This window comes from Pelecanus crispus, chromosome 2, assembly GCF_030463565.1.
Source record: "Pelecanus crispus isolate bPelCri1 chromosome 2, bPelCri1.pri, whole genome shotgun sequence".
NCBI classification, from domain to species: domain Eukaryota; kingdom Metazoa; phylum Chordata; class Aves; order Pelecaniformes; family Pelecanidae; genus Pelecanus; species Pelecanus crispus.
This window is the reverse complement of record NC_134644.1, coordinates 12,252,406-12,271,107: the sequence shown is the minus strand read 5'-3', so window position 1 is coordinate 12,271,107 and position 18,702 is coordinate 12,252,406. Positions and strand designations below refer to the sequence as shown.

Here is an 18,702-nt window from a genome sequence, read left to right as displayed (position 1 = left end):
GTTAGTAAGAGTGTGGCGCATGAGATGTTATTTTTGTTGTTGAAAGACTTGGAACAGAATACTAACAAGAAACAAGGAGAGAAGGGGTTCTTTCTTTTATAGCTAAAGTCTTCTTTCTCACTCTGAGGAAGCAAAAATATGTCTTTGTCTTTGCAATCTTGTCAACCCTCTTACTCTTCTGTTTTTAATATTTTCAAACAAGATAGGCTTAGACTGAAGTGGATGTTCAAACCACTCTGCTTCAATCCAGAGAGCGTTTTGGGGTAGCATAATGTTTGACTGAAAAGAACCGAAGAAGTTGTGCCGTCCTAAAGAAAATGTGGTTTTTACATGAGAGCCCTTCAAAGGCAGAACTAGGCAGCCAAGGAAAACAGAGGGGGAAGTATAAAGCAGAAAAAAACAACCAACCAACAGAAAAACTCAGTCCTAATGACAACATAATGATTGATGGTACTAAAATTGCAAGCATCATAAAGGCAGCTTTTATTCATATAGAAGTATATGTAACATAGAATTAAATAATATATATAACATTATAAATTTTGAAGGAGAAGTTTGGTTTTTACTCTGATGTATGAAATACTCCAAACATGCTCTGTGTGGGATCTGAGTGTCAGGATGAATAATTTTTATTTTTCTTTTAAACCTCTGGCCTTGGACCGCCTGAGTCTTAACCTTACTGTAAAATCGGATCTGTCAGGTTTTCTCAGTTAAATGTTACTAATCTCTGCCTTTGGGAGCTGATAATATGTTGTATAAAGCTCACTGTGGGATAAAGGTTTGTATTTAGGGTTTTTTAGATGGAAGCAGTCAGGTCAGAAGAGAGACATGAACATGGGTGTCAGTAGCTGGGCTAGGTGGGCGGCGCTGTGCGGGGCTGGTGGCTGGGACCTGCAGACTGGGAGCACTGGGAAGCCCCGGGCTGGAGCATCGTGCCGAGCGCTTCTCCCTGCGCTACCTACCGCCTCGCCTTACCTGCGGGGGAACCGGCCCGTCGCTGTGATAGCGGGGTGACAATGGTGAACGGCATGGAAAAAAACTGTATCTAAAGCCTGTTGAAAAACTGGAATTAATTACCTTGCAAAGAGCCAAATGAGGAGGAACTAACAAAAGTGTGTCAAATAATGAATGCTGCAGAGAAGGTATGTCATGAATTGTTCATGGCAGAGGGCAGGGGGATATTTAATTAACTTAAATGTTGGCAAATTCACACTGAGTGTAATTACATTGTGGAATTAATTCTTCATAGAAAGTTATTGAGGCCAAGACTTCAGCCAAGACTTGAGCAAGATTCAAAACGGGATTCCAGTTTTACTTGGGCAGCAAAAGATGCTCTGAGCTGTAGCAGTGAATGCCAGAAGGTTTTTGCAATGTCGTGCTCTCAGGTTTCGGTGAGTCTCTAATAGTTTTCGATCAAATGAAACTGTGAGGAGAAGCAGGATAGATTATTTACATTTTCCACTGCAAAATTTTTACCTTACTCTGTCCTCTAAGCAGCAACCACCTTAAGGGCTGAAGGACATGGAAGAGCATTGGAAGGGATCCAGTGTGACCATTCCTCTGTTTCTGACACTGGACGGAATCCAGTGTGATCATTCCTGTGTTTCTTACACTCCTCCAGCCGTAAAAATTAGTAACTACCTCTGCAGAGGTCCAAAGAATGACGTTATTAGAGAAGTGGCAAAAGCCATTATTTCTTCTGGAATACACAGAGATGCTGTATCTTCCCATCTTACATGTACAGGTTTTCAGATACCTGTCACTATTTTAATTATATAAATAGGATGAGAATCACCTTTTAGTTAATGAAAGCATCTGATTCTAGTTGTGCTGTCCATGTTTGAATTACAAAAATGAAGATTGTAGTGAGAACTGAGATGTTCCGGTGGGGAGACAGGCTTTGCAGTGCTGCTGTGATCAGAAGTCACACAGCAGTGGTGACATCAGGTGAAAACCATGAGGCATTCCTATGGGTGCCAGGCAGTGAAACTTCCCAGACTGTGTGCAGAAGGGAGCAGTTGCGAGGTCTGGTGTCAGCCTGGGCCCTGGAAAGCCTTAGCTGGACAGCAGCTGATCCGCGAGGATGTTAGGATGAGCAATATCTGAGACTGCGGATGATTAATAAAGGTAAATTAAAAAAAGATGATAAGCCTTGCAAGCATTAAACGGCAAAGAGGTGATTGAAGACCTTTGCAATGCAGCTCTAGGGCCATCAGTTGTGAGTGTGGCCAGCCAGGGCTCAAGTGGTGCGTGGCCACCCGGATGCGGCCACCCATGACTGAAACAGAGCCGAGCCGCTGATTATTTGCAAGGCAGAAAAGAATGAACATCACTGAAAATGAGATTCCGGCACAGCCTTGCAGTATCAGAGCCCACTGGAAAGAAGCAGGAAGGAATGAGTTACCAAGTCTGGATAAGAAATAAGCAGAAGAAAAAAAAAGCATGGCTTGTGCCTGGTATTTCAGGATTATCAAGTTATTTCTTAAGCATTACCTGGGCCACCAGCTGATGTGAGCGGGTGCGTGCCTGTGCTGATGCGGACTTACAGTCAGGTCGGTTTGAATGATGGATCTGCCTGTGTAGGGCAGCAAGCAAAGGTACAACTTCAGCTCGTACTTCATCCATGACTTTGTCAGGTTTGAGTGGACAATTGCCCACCCAGTCTGGGCACTCGGGTCAGGAGTATTTGGCTGCCGAATTGGTGCTTGAAGACACCACTGCAGGACTGAGGATCTTGGATTTCAGTGTACAAGTTTGAAGGCTGATAGCTGCTGTGTGCGTCGGTCACGTGCATTTCTGTCCAAAACAATCTACGTGTATATGCTATCTGAATTATGCTGAAAAGTCAGGGCTTTGTGTATATTTATAAGAGGTTGTAAATCCTACCTTAATTCTAACCTTCTTAATTTCTTTCAAATGGCTGCCTTCCCAGGCTCTGCTAGTCCTATTTCCCAGCTAGGACTTAATAACAGAGTATTAAATGAAGTCTCTTGTTGCTTTTTTGCATGTTAAGTAATCTTTATTGGCACTTTTAAAGTATAGCTGTATTGTAACTGTAAAAACAAATGGACTGATGGCTTTTGTAAGGTATGTTATTGGTGTTGCTTCGGTCCTCAGGCTGGCATGTTTGCCAATGTACCTACAGAGTCACAAAATGAAGTGAGCCACAATGGGAACTCCTGCAAACCAGTGAATTAAGAAACATTTGTGATAATAATTAGCTACCTGTGAGCTTGTGACAATTGAAGAACAAGAGCAGAATTGTATCTGGTTTGATGTATTGATACAAACATGCATTCATGGGCTTTCTGAAAAACTTCTGCTTCCAAACTACCAGCCCTTCCCGTGAAAGCCAGACTCAATTGCTGAACTTTATCTTCTTGGGAAATGACCTTTGCTAACGCCTGCCTGTTAGAAAGGCATTGCTAGTTTTGGCTTCTAGTACAGGTGAAAATGAACACTACTCAGTAAAAGTTTGCTTGCTTTTATTTTATAAAGTATAGCTAGGATTTAATTCTAGCTTCTTTTTTAAAAGAACTCTATATTGCGTGAAAGAATGTAACAAAGATGTGAAAGCAGTGGCTTCTTCTGGGTTTGAAATATTGTATTATTTTTGAAATCTGAGGGGAAAAAGCTGCAGAAATCACAGAATAACCTCATTAACATATGAAATAAATAATGAACGGAGGAAGAAAAGAATATGTTTGCACATCTAGCTTACCGCAGCAAATTTCTATACCTTGATCAAGAGTAGTTGTAAGCTGAAAATGGAGAAAAATAAGAAGGATGAGAGTATGGAGATCTGGTTTTCCAACTCCATAGGTGCCTCGGACCTAGCAGGGACTTGCTGAATTCCAAGAGCCGTGTTTCACAGGCACTGGAGGGTAATGCCTCCTATGAGAACAGCTGCCGTGTGCTAGCATCAGTATGAGCTGTCACATTAGGTCTACAATCAAGTCACAGAGCTTTAGGAGCTTTTGGAGGTGCTACAGCAGGGAAAAAATGGAATTGTCAAATACTGTGAAAGCTGTGGAGAACAGAGACATCGATTGTGTCTTGAGGTAATTGAAAGTATGCAACTGTTTTTCCTTTTCAGTTGTTTTGCAGGCTTAAGAGAGTTAGGATCTGAGTCAGCCTTTGGGTAATAGAAGTCCTTGAGTCAAAGGATGCATATTTTCAGTGCTTCATAAACGCTTTGCCCACATAACAGGAGAACAGCGAGCTGGTTTGGGGCTTTTCTGTTCTTTTAGTAACACGCTTGGAATCGGGTTGAGTAACCAGATGATGTTCATTCATCCTGCTGTTTGAGGTCCTTCTGGAACAAAGGGGGGAAATGACATGAGTACATTTTAGGTTATTTTTTTTAAGAGTGGAATTTCAGTACTTCGGTTCATGCAGAAATTATGCTAGCAACAGTTTTCAAATGTGGTTTTTTACATAGAAAAGATGAAGTGATCTGGTACCTCATTAACATGTATTGCAGTTCATGTATTGTGGATGCCTTTAAATAGCTGTTTGCGTTATCGTATCTGGCTGTTGGATCAAATAAGCTGTCAACAAAATGTATTTTAAAATATCAGCCTAAATTGCATTTGCAGGCTGTAAAATAAGGATTAATTTTTTTGATTTCCTGAGACCAGGGACAGATTTCATTTACTCTGCATTACCAGGACAGGCATATTCTAATATTTATAATTGGAGATAGATTGTGCAGTTTGGGAAGCCTTTATCTTTTTAGAAACAGTTTGGAAAGTGGTTATTATATATTAATAACAATGGAAGAAAAACTCAGTTTAATTTGCTGAAGTAGGCAACTGGGTAATATAGGGAATACTAAAAGCAAAAATACTGGTGGGGGAAAGTCCAGTGGCAAGAATCTGTAATTCTCAAACAATAAGTGGCATTACGAGATTTGTGAGTAGTGACTAGTAATGATGTTTAGGAATGGGAAGGGAAGGTGGTCTGAGCCACATGTCTAATTTTAATGGAATGGGATACTTCAGGTGCATTTTGAAGGAAATTTAGTGAAAGACAGGAAGGTAAATGGAAAACTTGATAAAATACAACCGGAGTTATCTTTGATAAGCTAGGTTGTACAAGACTGGCCTGATCTCTCGCTTTGTTAAGGTTATTTTTTAAAAAAAAGTTATTTTATTCTTTTTGGAAGCTTGAAAAAAGAACCAGAGTTACCAGTGACTGGAATGGAGGTAACAGGGTGCGGGTTAGGTTGTTGGGAGAATTGCTTATCAGAACTTGTAGATGTCTGGAGGCTTCCTCGAGCATCACATAGCATGGTTCGCATTAATTACGCTTGGGTGCTCTGAGCTTATGATAGGGTTGCGTCGCAACTGGAAATACGAAAGCAGATGATCGGTATATCAGTCATTCATGGGCAATAGGCATTTATTATTCTTGAATGCTGATGAAGGAGTTTGTGATTGAGGGGTCTGAGTTGAGAGTAGTAGGAAGTAGCTTATTAACTGGACTTAGTAAATTAAGCACTATCATTTCAACAGAAAAAATGTGAATATTGTCATGGAAGACACATGTTCCCTTCATAAACGATTATTTTTTTCTAATTCTTCAAAATCATGTGTCATGTAACAAAACATGGTGTACTAAAATGGTAGACCATTTATTCAGCTCAGTGATCTCCCATGTGATGCATTTTTAAAGACATTATGGTCACTCAGCATAGTCATTATGGTAATTCAAGTCCCTGTTCACAACTACTTACAACTCCTCAATATTCTTCCACAACCATTAGCGGTCTTCTGATTGTTTGAAAAGGAGTATTCCTGCTTCAGTTTCCCTGGTGGTAGTTAAGAAATCTGGGCTTTTCTGCGTTTGCATCCAGCTGTCAAAGTATGTGGAAATTTGCATTTGCATGAAGGGTTTTTTTTTGCCCAGAAGAGGTTCTATTTTTACAAAAACTGTGGGAAGAGATTTGGACGTTTTGCCATTCTAATTCTATAGTACAAATGCTCTAAATACCTGTTTTTTAAATCAATGTAATGTCTTTAACCCACATTAGGGTAAAATAAAATTATTTTAGATAGCGCTGAAACACTTCTATTACTGACTAGCATAACTAATCTCAAACACAAAAGCTTTATGGTAAACCCAAGTCAAAAGGGAGGAAGTTGCAATGTATCAGGTAAAAGCAGTTCTTTTATTTTTTTTCCAGCATATGAAAATAGGAGTTCCAGATTTCTGTTCTGAATTGAAATTTGGGAAGAGCTCTGCAGTCAGACTGTGGTGCATCGGAAGAGTGGAAGCAAAATTATGGATGACGGAGTTAGAAATCTGTTGCTTTTTAGAAGATTTGCATTCTGTTCTAAGAAGATTAACCCATTTGGACTTTTTTGGTTAGAATTAGTAATAGCCAAAGTAGTGAAAAAATAAATAGTTAAAAATACAAGGTCAGAAGCAGGAGAGTTATCCTCATAGGCTGCTTCCTAGAGAAATAGCAAAATAAGAAATTTCCCTATTAATCAATTTTATCATTTTAATTAGATATTGCAGGTTTTTCCTTTTGGAAGGCCTGGGTATATTTTTCTGCCCAGAGGAGGAAATATGCTTACAGACTGGTTCAGATAATATATTTTCTATTTTGTTTTATGCATCTATTATATGTTCCTCCTTCAGGATTCCTCCACCTCCTCCTCTCAGGTTTTCTTTCAAGACATTTTCAGGACTGGGAAAATTGGGACACAAATTTGTGCAGTACCCAGCGCAGCGCAGCATTTATGGAAATGTCTGATTTGCTCTGAACTGTAAATTCTAAATAATGATAAGTGGAATTACTGCTGTAATTATCTTCCTTTAGGGAACATTTCTAACTTGAAATACAAAGCCTGTCTATTAAGTAACATTTATCAGGAATGTTTCCTTAGGCATACTTTGCAGAATTGTATTTTATTTTTATCTTGAGCAAGATCTGACTCTGCACGGTTTGTGTTAGAGACAGGGAGAATAACTAGAAGAGGCAAATGCCTCATAGGCAACAGGAAAGCGAGTGGAGAGATGAAAAATGAGCTTCCAGCAGCTGCAAAAAGGATATACTCTTCAAGGGTGCCCTATAAGCCTTATAAAGCAATAAAGGAAGGAAAACAACATTATGAAGGGTCCTAACAGCCATAAAATTCCAAAAATGGCAAGGATTGCTTTCATTATATAAAGTGTTCGTTAAAGCTTTAAATAATGAAATAAACTCTTGACTCTGAGAATGGAATCCTTCACTGTTCAACCAGCCTCTGTTTACTTTACAATAATCCAGGCCATAAAAGTAGTGCCGCACAAACGCTCCATTCTGGGGGAGCTCCGGGATGCCCGAGGACCACACATTCTCCGGCTTGCGAGGAGCGGGGTCTCCGGCAGCACGCCCGGCTCCTGGCGCGCCGCCACGCCGCCGGCAGCCACCGCCGGTACTCAGCGCGGCCGAACGGTGCAAAGTCTGAGTCAGAAAATCCCCAGGACTGTTTGCGTTGGCTTCACTTAGGTGTTTTGGGGTTCTTTTGGGGGGCGGGTTTTTTTTGCTTTCTTCCTTCTTTTGAAGCCCAGGCGTATTTTGGGTCTTGGAAAAATGTGCTGAAGACTTTGGGAAGAGAAAGTAAGTGGGGAAGCTCATTAAGGGGTCTTCTAGGATTCAAGGTGGAGATACTCAAAAATGTCTTCCATGTAAAATGCTTTACTACCCACTTCTTTTAAAATGTAGAATCTGAATTCAAACTAAGGACTTAGCAGATTATACAGCAGATACTTAATTTGTCTATCAAAAGAATAGGAAGAAAGTATTTATTTTGAACAGGGATACTTTTAAAATTCAAAAGACCTTGTATCTGTTATTTTAGCAGTGCTAATATAATTTATCTGTTAATAGCATAATCTGTTTAAATATTTTTTCCTGAATTAGAAGCCACTTTAGAAAACATTGTAAGCTGTAAAGTACACATGGAGCACTCTTCCTTAGCTGTCATTGAAATTCAGCCATTTTCTGCTTTGCTTGCAACATAGAAGAACAAAATGTATCCTTGGGGAAAAAAAAGAATTCAGCTCTATGTGGGTAAAATTATCATTGAAACCTTTAAGCTACAGCATACTCCCCTTAAAGGCACTTGAGCAGTACTGTAATTTATGATACTGTTTGCAGTGAAAGCGTGGGATCACATTAATTTTTCTGCCCAGTGCCATAGTTTACCATTTGTTTCTTCATCTTAGCTCTGAGTAGGTTTCTAAGCTGCTGATGAGGTTAAACATCTTTTTTAAAAGACATTGGAAATGAAAACAGCTCCTGATATATATTTTTGTGTTCGTGTACGTGTTACATGAGATATATTTGTGCAGTTTTGGTATCTCTGTTCTTGCACCATCCAAAATGAAATCCTTTGTCTCTTGGCATATTTTTGGGAGACCAGACAGGGAGACTGTCTGCATCATGAGTGGGAGAAGTAAATGAGTCACAGTTCTCTTTATGAGCAGCTTTGTTTCATTCAAATCCCTCTTGCCAAGATGCTGACACTGAATTTGAGTCATCAGCAATAAACAAGTCGTACAGAAAATTGAATCTTTAGAGGGCAGAAAATCATGGGCAAAGGAAAGGCACTCACCGGCGAGCTCTCTGTTAGTCTGTGTTTGAGAAGAGTTATTGATTGCATTATTTCCCCGTGGTGGATTTTTCCATAAGTGCCTTTAATTCAAAGTCTCAGTCTGAAATTTCATTTCGAAACGTGCATGTGTAGTGAAAACCGGCAGCATCAGTCAGGCTTCGAGATCGCTGCAAATGAAATTGAGTTTTCACCGCACTGAACAAGGTGACTGTAGTCCCTGGTTTTATCATTAGCTGTTTGCCTGTGCTGTGTCGTAAAAGACTGAGATCAGTAAGAAGTACTGGCATCTTCCAGGAAGAAGGAAGGAGTTGGTGAAACTTATCTGGTGTTGGGGTTGGTTTAGGGTTTTTTCCCCTGTATAATGCAATTACCTTTTGCTTGAATAAACTTACTTCATTTATCCATGGTAGCAGTCCGTCAGGACTGGACTTGTTTGTGTTCAGGAAGTGATAATAGATCAGCCAGTATATATTTCAATAGAAAAGGAAACTTTTATACTCTATTGACTGTAAGCAGTTTACTTTCATGAGAGTAGCACAGCACTTTATTTGTCTGTGGTACCAGTGTTTCTAACCACTCGCAGCTTTTAAAGTTTAAATACTTCACGGAAGGGTGGTAATGTACAGATATTTTTCATGTGGAAGTAGTTTCACATTTAATAACCCTCCCACTAACAAAACACTAAAAAGTCAGTATTTTGCTGATTACCTAAAATGTGCCTTTTTATTATTTTCATTTTAAGGTGCAATTCCATAATCAGTCTAGGACATGACATATAAATGGATGGAGCTGACTCATGGAGGGGCCAGGAAGGGGGATAGGATAATGGGAACGACTTCAGCATTTACAGGCATTTCTTCCTCCTCAAAATGGCTTGTACAATGTGGAGTATCCCAAGCGGCTCTCTGTTACCTAGGGTTCCGTCCTCCCTTGTGATGGGCGTGTGCGCTGTGCTTAAGTCACTCTGACCCGCTCCCCCCGGCTGTGCCCCGTCGTCTTTGTAAAGAGGCAGAAATCCAACACTGTTGAAGGAAACAGAAAAATACGGTAAATTTTCAAAGAAAATGGAGGGTATAATGCAAGCAGTAGGAGTTGTGGTGAGCATAGTCAAATGAACTTGACACTACAGTGCGGCTTTGCTAAATACAGCTACAAAATACTTTTTGTCTGTGAGCACCGATGTAGGAGAGCATTGACATCCACAACTCACGGAGCTGCAGAAGCAGGGGCGCAAATCACAAATAAAGAGATGGGAGTAGGATTATGGAGTGCCAGAGCCCTGGTCCTGTACTCACTCAACCGGGCAACCTTCCTCCTTGGAGGGTTGGGTGGGCTTTCATTCGTGCTGTCCCTTTCATTGCAAAAGTGGCATTTTCCCTCTTGTGCCTGAGGAGACTCTGGAAGAGTAGCAATAAGAAATGAACTTGTTTTGTGGCAAGAGAATCAGTGTACTGCATGCCTGTTGTTCAGCAGCCCTTGACAGTCAATTTTAAATACGGATGGGGAAAAACATCGGTAAAATTTGCTTGCTCTTGGTGAGTTCAGATCTCTCAGGCTTGTGCTTTGCTCTCCCCTGCTGACCCTCGGACACAGTCCCCTCCAGGGTATACATCTGTGGCCCTCCCATGGTGGAAACCTGTCAAATCACCAGTGGAGGTGAGGAGGGAAAGAGCAATGTCTCCAGCGGAAAAAAAACTGGAGAATGCTGATACAAATAGGAGGCTGAAAACCTTGAGTGCAGTGAAGTGAATGCAGCCTGGGAGGAAGGGAGTGAGGAGGAGGAGGAGGAGGGCCTGGGGACCAGCTGTGGGATGAAGCTGAGAAGTAGCGGAGCAGGGCAGAGTGCTCGGGAGCAGAGCCAGGGCCAGGGAATGGCGCAAGAGCCGAGGAAGGAGACAGGCAGGCAGAGCAGAGGGCTGCGGGGAGCTGCTGGACGGAGCTGCCACCTTTCAGCTGCCCAACGCTGTGTGATGGTGTCTTGTCCCAGGGAGACCCATCCCCACAGCTCCCTGCACCCACAAGCTCCTTCTGCTCCTGCACGTCCTCGGTGCTGGAGTCTTTTCAGTGTCCCTCCATCCATGGCCTGGCCGTTTTCCTATAATCCACTGCCAGCCTTGTCCCCTGCTTATACCGGCTTGCCTCCCAGAGCTGTTCTGTGCAGCTTTGCAACGCGGCTCAGAAATGCCATACGGAAGTAGGCAAAGGTGTCATGACAAGAAAGCTAGAGAGTGATGCAACGAGAAGGTCTAAATGTGCAGGGGCTTTGAAGAGTTTGTGCATGTAGTAAATAGAAAAACCAACACGTACTGTCTGCTCAAAAGACATTGTGGGTGAGACCCGGTTCCCTCCTGTCTTTTGAGTTGGGCTTTAAATGCATGCAGCAAAGTCCTGAGGTCTGCTGGCTTTTCAAGAGGAGAAGGGTTAATTAAAAAGGGAAACATAGCATAAATCCTGTATCCTCATGGCAAGGAAGTTTAATTCATGTAATCCTGTTGATATTCTCCAAATGCCAAACCTAAATTCACTACTGTGGAAGAGCATGAGTTAGGTGGACCTAACTGAAAAGGGGTCTGTTCCTCATATGAGGAACCTTACCCTCAGTAAGTTTGCAGACAACACCAAGTTGGGTGGGAGTGTCGATCTGCTGGAGGGTAGGATGGCCCTGCAGAGGGACCTGGACAGGCTGGGCTGATGGGCCGAGGCCAACTGTAGGAGGTTCAACAAGGCCAAGTGCCGGGTCCTGCACTTCGGTCACAACAACCCCATGCAACGCTACAGGCTTGGGGAAGAGTGGCTGGAAAGCTGCCTGGCCGAAAAGGACCTGGGGGTGTTGGTAGACAGCCGGCTGAACATGAGCCAGCAGTGTGCCCAGGTGGCCAAGAAGGCCAACAGCATCCTGGCTTGTATCAGGAATGCTGTGGCCAGCAGGAGCAGGGAGGTGATTGTGCCCCTGTACTCGGCGCTGGTGAGGCTGCACCTGGAATACTGTGTCCAGTTTTGGGCCCCTCACTACAAGAAAGACATTGAGGTGCTGGAGCGTGTCCAGAGAAGGGCAACGAAGTTGGAGAAGGGTCTGGAGCACAGGCCTTATGAGGAGCGGCTGAGGGAACTGGGGTTGTTTAGCCTGGAGAAGAGGAGGCTGAGGGGAGACCTTATCGCTCTCTACAGCTACCTGAAAGGAGGTTGTAGTGAGGTGGGTGTTGGTCTCTCCTCCCATGTAGTTAGTGATAGGACGAGAGGAAATGGGCTCAAGCTGCGCCAAGGGAGGTTTAGGTTGGAAATTAGGAAAAATTTCTTCACGGAAAGGGTGGTCGAGCATTGGAACAGGCTGCCCAGAGAGGTGGTGGAGTCCCCATCCCTGGAAGTGTTCAAAAAACGGGTAGATGTGGCACTTGGGGACATGGTTTAGTTTAGTCTACCCTTGATTGGTTTAGTGTGGACTTGGTAGTGTAGGTTAATGGTTGGACTGGATGATTTAAAGGTCTTTTCCAACCTAAACGATTCTATGATTCTATGATACTTGTAAAATTATTGCATTAATTTGCAAAGGCATGATGGACATAGACCAAAGGTCTTAAAATTATGTTTAAAAAACTGAGGGAATGGTAACTGAGGATAAGAGCAGAGTTTAAGCTCACTTAATTTTTGGTTTAGTATATATTAGGAGCTTACACAATGAGTTCAACATAGCTTTGAAATGCAACAGGCTTGCGTATGTTGTAATAATATTTTAATGGCGATTCAGTTATTGTTCATATTCTGAAGTCAGTCTACCTGAAAAAATACAAATTGATACAAATACCATTAATCCTGATAAATAAAGCATTTTTGTGTACTTCCCTAGACTATATGATACAGTTAACTTCCTTCCACCTCAGAATGGTAATACTGATAGTCCAATGAAAATTTCTGTGATTTTTTATTTTGCTTTTACATGTTTTTTAGATTTGGTTGCCAGGGCAATGATGGACATGATTATAAAAAGATTAGTGATAATTCTAAATGATTTTGCTGTTTGCTTCTGGAAGTTGAAATATTTTCATCTTAAATTGTCTCAAAAAAATAATTTTATCTGCGATTTTTTTCTGGAGACAGTGGGCTGGGGAAGGAGTCACCATTGTTTCTTGTCCAAATAATTCCTTTATGTGGTGAACTTCAAAAGAGTGAGTCTGGATGCTGAGTTGAATGAAAACTTATTATTGACAGGAGATAATACTTGGTAGTTATCTTTCCCACTTTGGTGTCAAAGAAATCGCTTGTCCTCTGCATTTCTTTGGTATTGGTAAGACTTTTGGTATTGATAAGCACAGTACATTAATGGCAATTTGTTTAGCAAAACTTTAAAAGAAAAATGAGTTCATATTTTATAACTTTCAAATAGAAATAAATACATTTTTTTCATTAAAACATTTTAATGAAGTGGTATCTATAGTTACTGTCTGGTTTATGAGAAGCTGATGATTACAATGGAGAGGGGGCCTGTTTCACCAGTTTGAACACACGCCAGAAGTATTCAAAATGGGAAGAAGTGTGCCTGGAGAGTCAGTGGGTTTGAATTTAAAAGGCTTAGGTCCTCTTGCCAAGTCTGCCACTTCTTCCGTAGGTAAATATGGGAGCGTTATCATTTGAAGTGCTTCGCTCTCACTTTCCTCATTTAAAAACACAGATATTTTAGTTGACTTATTTTGTAAAGCAGTTTGAGATACGGTAGCAAAGAGGATAGGTGTTATTTTAAGCACTGTTTTTTAACCAGGGGTGAGAGGTTGGCTCAGGACACTGGCAGAGAGGCTTGGAGAATTTTGTCTCCTTATTGCTTATTGGAACCATTCCCAAGAAAAGGTCTTTCATTGAGGAACAACACCTGAGGGTGTTTTCATGTAGTTATTGATTTCAGACCAACCCACAGGAAGCTTTATCTATACATCGGTGCTAATTTAGCATCCATTTACCAGAGTGGCTGGGATTGAAATGAGTGTGTAGTTCTCTTGGCAAATGGTCTCCTTAGGTGAAGGTTGAACATAGGGATGACAGAGCACGAACAGACATGTGTTGCTGTATCTAGGTGGACGTTACTGCTGAAGCTCCACTTCTTTTTGTGTTTTCTGCCCTCCTAGCCATCAACCTTTTACAAACATACAAGTCCAGTGTCGCAGCTGAACTTGAACTGCATGATGGCGTCTCACAATAGCAGATACGCTTATTGAAGGGGCAGGGAGTATGGTGTTATTTCAAAAATCTTATAATTGTAAACTCTATCACTCTTTTCAGCATCCAAAGTAGCTTGTATTGAATTTAATACATACGTATATGTGTGTGGATCTCTGCTCATGCATTTGGAAAGAAGAATCTATATATTTGAATTATATTTGAACAAGTATTTTAACCATTAAAGGTAGATCTAGAGCTCCAGAGCCAAGACTGTATTGCAACTTGAGTGCCAAACCTCTCCTGAACTCTTTAATAAGACTAAAAGTATATGTTTTATTCTGCATATCTAATTAGCCATCACTTTCTTTTAGGAAACTTTTACAGAAAAATATTTTTTATCCTTACATTAAAAAAAACTTACCTGAGGAAACTGCAGACACAGTGAAGGGTCATATTCATTGCATTTAAGAAATTCAAACATTTGTCTCCAAAAATTTTTTTTGAGATTTAATTGGAAAGTCAGACAAAGAGTCTTTATGCTACTGTTTTTAGTGGATCTGTGGTAGATTTGGTTTGATTTGGTTCCTCTCAATACTGCTTAGAAATCAGCTAAAACATTGATGTTGCAGAAATGATATAGCAGCAATTTCAAGTCTTTTGTGCCTTACATGCTTGATTAGAAAAATCCCATTAATGACAGAAAATGCTAATCAGCGATGTGTTTTGCCAGCCACCACAGGCCCACGAACTCTATATAATCCATTGTTTATTAACCTAATGAAGGTCATTGTAGCTTTTGAAAGCTTGTGTGACAGCATCTCAAAATGGTTTTAAAACTGTGCCGCTGGACGCTGGTGCTGGAATAAATTAAGGCTGGGTATTTACTTGTCAGGACAGCTCTGGCGTAAATCAGTTTTTTCTGGGTGGAATGATCATACTGTGCTTTTGATTTGTTCATTATGATTGTCAAGACACACAAACAGTGCAGTGGTGGATAAGCTGATGGTGCTGCCATTAAGCAGCTAGACACTGTCTTTATCCACGCCTTATTGATTTTCCTTTTCTTTTCTTGGCAGGTGACATCACACAGAAGGGATATGAAAAGAAGAGATCAAAATTAATTGGGGCCTACCTGCCACAGCCTCCCGGTACGTGTATCTGTGCTTGCAATGTATGAAGATGTCAAGCATACTGATAGTTGCCACAGTAAAAATCTGCATCTCTGAAGAAATATATGTGGCAGAAACAAAGCTATTGTTATGCAGAAAAAGCTTATTCCATCCATTTTATGTATATTTTTATATCTATGTCCGCTTTGATGTGCGTGTACATTTTTTACATATGTTGCTGTGGGTTTGGCAGTCATGTCTGGAAAATCAAATCAGCGTAGGCTCATTAGGGAGGCATTGTTTGTTAGAAGTAATGCAAAAATACAGAGGAAAATGTGATGTCCTAACTCATTGAGACCTCAGCCAAGTAAAGCTTTCTGAACAGAGGTATACACAAGAGTGGAAGAGAACCTTGGAGCTTGTACCTTCCTCCATTTCTCAGTTTCCTGTCCAAAGCCCCCTTCTGAAGACACTAGAGAGACCAGCAACATCCCTAGAGTTCAGCTTGTCCTATAATGCGTGGGCAACCAATCCTTTACAGATACCTGGCAGTTGCATGTACTTGCCCAAAAGGTGTAAAAATATCTTCAAACTAAATTTAATAATGAATTGCTTCATTGAAATGATTTCAGGTATGTATATATATATATAAGAACTCTTCAGAGTTCTTTCACTCTTTTGAGGCACTGGATCGTGAAGTTGAATATGTAGTTGTAGGTATTGGTATAGGCCTCCATTTTGTCTTGGCCTTAGAGGAACGTGCCCCACACACTTGTGGCATCTCACTCACCTTATGGAGGCTCCACTTGGGCTTGGCTGTCCTCTAAGCCCTGTTTTTGTTGCGGGCCTGGAAACTAGTTTCCTCCTCCTACAAAATCCTGCCTTTATGGTGGAGTTGATGGTTTTCTATTTAAACTGCTTGTGTGTGGAGGCACTGCCTTGTTCTTTCTTCTTCAGTTGTATATGTATTAGCTAGGTCCATAGCAGAATGGTATTTTTGTGCCTTTGGATTTCACTTGATCTGCTCCACTGGTGGGAACTCCGCAGAAGAGATCAGTGTTACAGACACCTCCAATTTCTGAAGTGATACACCCTGATTTGAGGGTGTCTGTGACATTTCCTAACCACTGGGAGCCGTTAGAGAATGAAACAAATCAAATCAACAGAATTACAGTACCAGAGGTGCAGTTACTAAATTTCTGGGTATTTATTGGTCGGACCAGACTATCAGACATAGAGTAGTCTTCACAGTATGTTCTCATGAGACCTACTTCAGTTTGCTGAGTTATGGAGAGACTGTTCCCTCACAGTAATCCTCAACACAGTGGTGCACTTGTATTTGTTCATACAATTAGTTGTGCCTTTTTTTTCTTCATACAAGAAAATACAGCTCTTTCTCCAGAAAGCTCATAGTCTTCTGGTCAAGCTGTATCTGTGGCTGAAACTGCTGGGGATTTGTCATGCATGTAATGATGAAAGAGAGAAGGTGGAGAACCCTCTGAGGTTTATCTTTCAAGGTGTCTGTTGTGATATTGAAGTTTTCCAGTGTAAGAAGCAGCAGAGGGATCTCTGTAAGCCAGTCCTATAGTGGGGTCCATTCAATAATTGGAAGAGGTCATGATTGAAGATGTAGCTGATATAGGGCTGTTTTAAAGATGGGAAAAAATGGAGTGAATGTTTTCTGGTCTACCACTTCCCAGAAAATCCTGCACTGGGAATATGGGATACGGGTGAGTGAAGGTAGATTATAATAGAATGAAGAGGAAAAGCATTGAAATATTGCCCGCTGTTTTCTTGTGTATACATCAAGCTCAATCATTTAGCTGATGGCTAAATGAATTATTATAGTGGAAGATGCTACTTCTACTGCATTAAAGTATTTTCCTCCAGAAACTGATATTATTTGTGCTTGGGTCTTTGCTGTCTTTGTACTTTTTGTTTGTTTTGTTGTGTTACCTTTTGGACAAAACTTGAAACACTTGAATTTGATATTCTTCTAAGACTACTCATCTGAATGGCTTGAGGTCCTTGCTCACTAGGAAGGGGGAGGTGAATCCTTTCCAAGAAGAAATAGGATAACAAAACAGATGCTGCCTTTTGTAAGCCTCTGTTAACATCTGAACAATCGCATACATGACCAAATTAGTCTTTCTTTTTGTTGTTGTTGTTGTAATCTGTTTTGATGGGGAACTGCAAGAATTTATAAGCTTTGGTGGTCTTGGATCTTGCTATTAAAAGGAAATAGATGTTTTAGAGGTATTTTAAAACAGTATGGAAATGGACATGACTCTTTCACTGGGATTGGAGGCATTGGGGAAGGGCAGGGATTTGCATTCTGTGACGGCGTTCGACAAACTAAAGGAAATCCAAAGGCAGTTCCCCTCTGTTGGGACATCCTCTCACTGCACCTTTGCTAACATTACTAACGCCCATGTTGGCAGAGTGGAACATTGACCCGCATTGGCTCCGTGAGTGTCCTGTGGTGTCTGTGCGTGCGTGTGCGTGTGTGCTCTACTGCATGGGGGCAGCAGCTCCATTCGTTGCTGTAACAAATGTAAAAAAACTAAACGTGAATTAATTAGTTTTTTTCAACTTGTTACAGCAGCGAATGGAGCTGCCGCGGTACGGTGTAGACTGCAACACAGTGAAGGAGCTGCCAGAAGAATGCTCCGCACTGCCAACATTGGTGTCTGTGACATCCGGGAAGCGGCCGCTAGAGAGAGAGCAGCCAGCACGGCAGGAAACCGGCCTCTCTTTTATTTTCGTTTTGGTGAGCACAATGAATGTATCTTTTCCAGTCCATATCTGTCTGTAACTGTGCCTCATCTGGAAGCCTCTGGCAGACACCTACACCAATATGATAGACTAGGAGCTGCCAGTGACAAGGCAGGACAACCAAAGGACAACATCCGGAAGGCCGTTACCGACTTTTATCTGCCTAAGAGTGAAGTGATGGGAAGGGAGAAGGAACACTCCTTCTTAGTAACATTTGAACGTGTTGACTCTCTAGCTTTCATACCATGGATACTTTGGAGGAGGTTTCATACAATAAGCTGGCGAAACACAGGAAGGCATGTGTTTCTAATTCCCTTTTTGGCACTGCCTTTTTATAGAGCTCTGGACAGGTCCAAGCCCACCAGAATCCGGAGGAAGCTGTAAAAATCGAAGCACCCCAATTCTGTGCTATTTTCAAGTAGAGATCTCTGCCTGAGCTCCACTCACATCCAAACCATTCAGAAGCAGACTGACTCTTAGAAACAGGCATCAGGCTGGTAGAGCAGGCTGGGGGAAGAACCTCCTGCAGGACTACATGTCTGCAGTTTGGACAGGCAAGGCATGACCCAGCCATGCCTGCACAGCTGTGCCCTTCAGCAGATACCCGTCCTGCCTTCTGGGGGTGGCCTGTGGCTGGTGGCAGGCAGTCTGCTCCTACTCCCTGGGTTTATAGCAAGGCTGCAGAGGATTCACAGCCCCTCAAGACACCAGATTTTCTCTTGCCAGCCATGTGGGCACAGGGAGAACGTCGCACTCTTCCCTGTGTGCTTGTTCACACTCCCACAAGGCAGTCCAGACGGGGTGTAAAAGGTGGCTAGAGAGAAGATTGGACTTGCAGTTCTGTCAGGAAAAGACATACCTGTAAAAAGATGATCCCTTTGAGACACCTTTCCCTGCTCATTTTTAAACCATATAAATATGTTAATTTGCCATAATACTATAGAGGACGTCCATATCAGATTCTGACTGTGGTGTTTGTATTTCTCCTCTTAACGTGGCGCTGCTCTAAGTCAGGTTCCCTCAGTCGGACATGATTAACTTCCTCTGCCCAAGATTTTTGC

General features: G+C 41.7%; 1 protein-coding gene across 2 annotated transcripts in view; it reads left to right on the top strand.

Annotated features, from left to right (window-relative positions):
- The window catches only part of DIP2C (disco interacting protein 2 homolog C), a 328,337-nt gene that overhangs the window by 164,968 nt on the left and 144,667 nt on the right, over positions 1 to 18,702 (top strand). Inside the window, exons 2-3 of one of the 2 annotated variants that reach the window (XM_075728268.1) lie at positions 14,834 to 14,905; positions 17,469 to 17,636. In XM_075728268.1, the coding sequence (XP_075584383.1) occupies positions 14,834 to 14,905; positions 17,469 to 17,636 (240 nt within the window). The remainder of the gene's footprint in view (positions 1 to 14,833; positions 14,906 to 17,468; positions 17,637 to 18,702) is intronic. The other variant, XM_075728269.1, reaches the window with a different exon arrangement.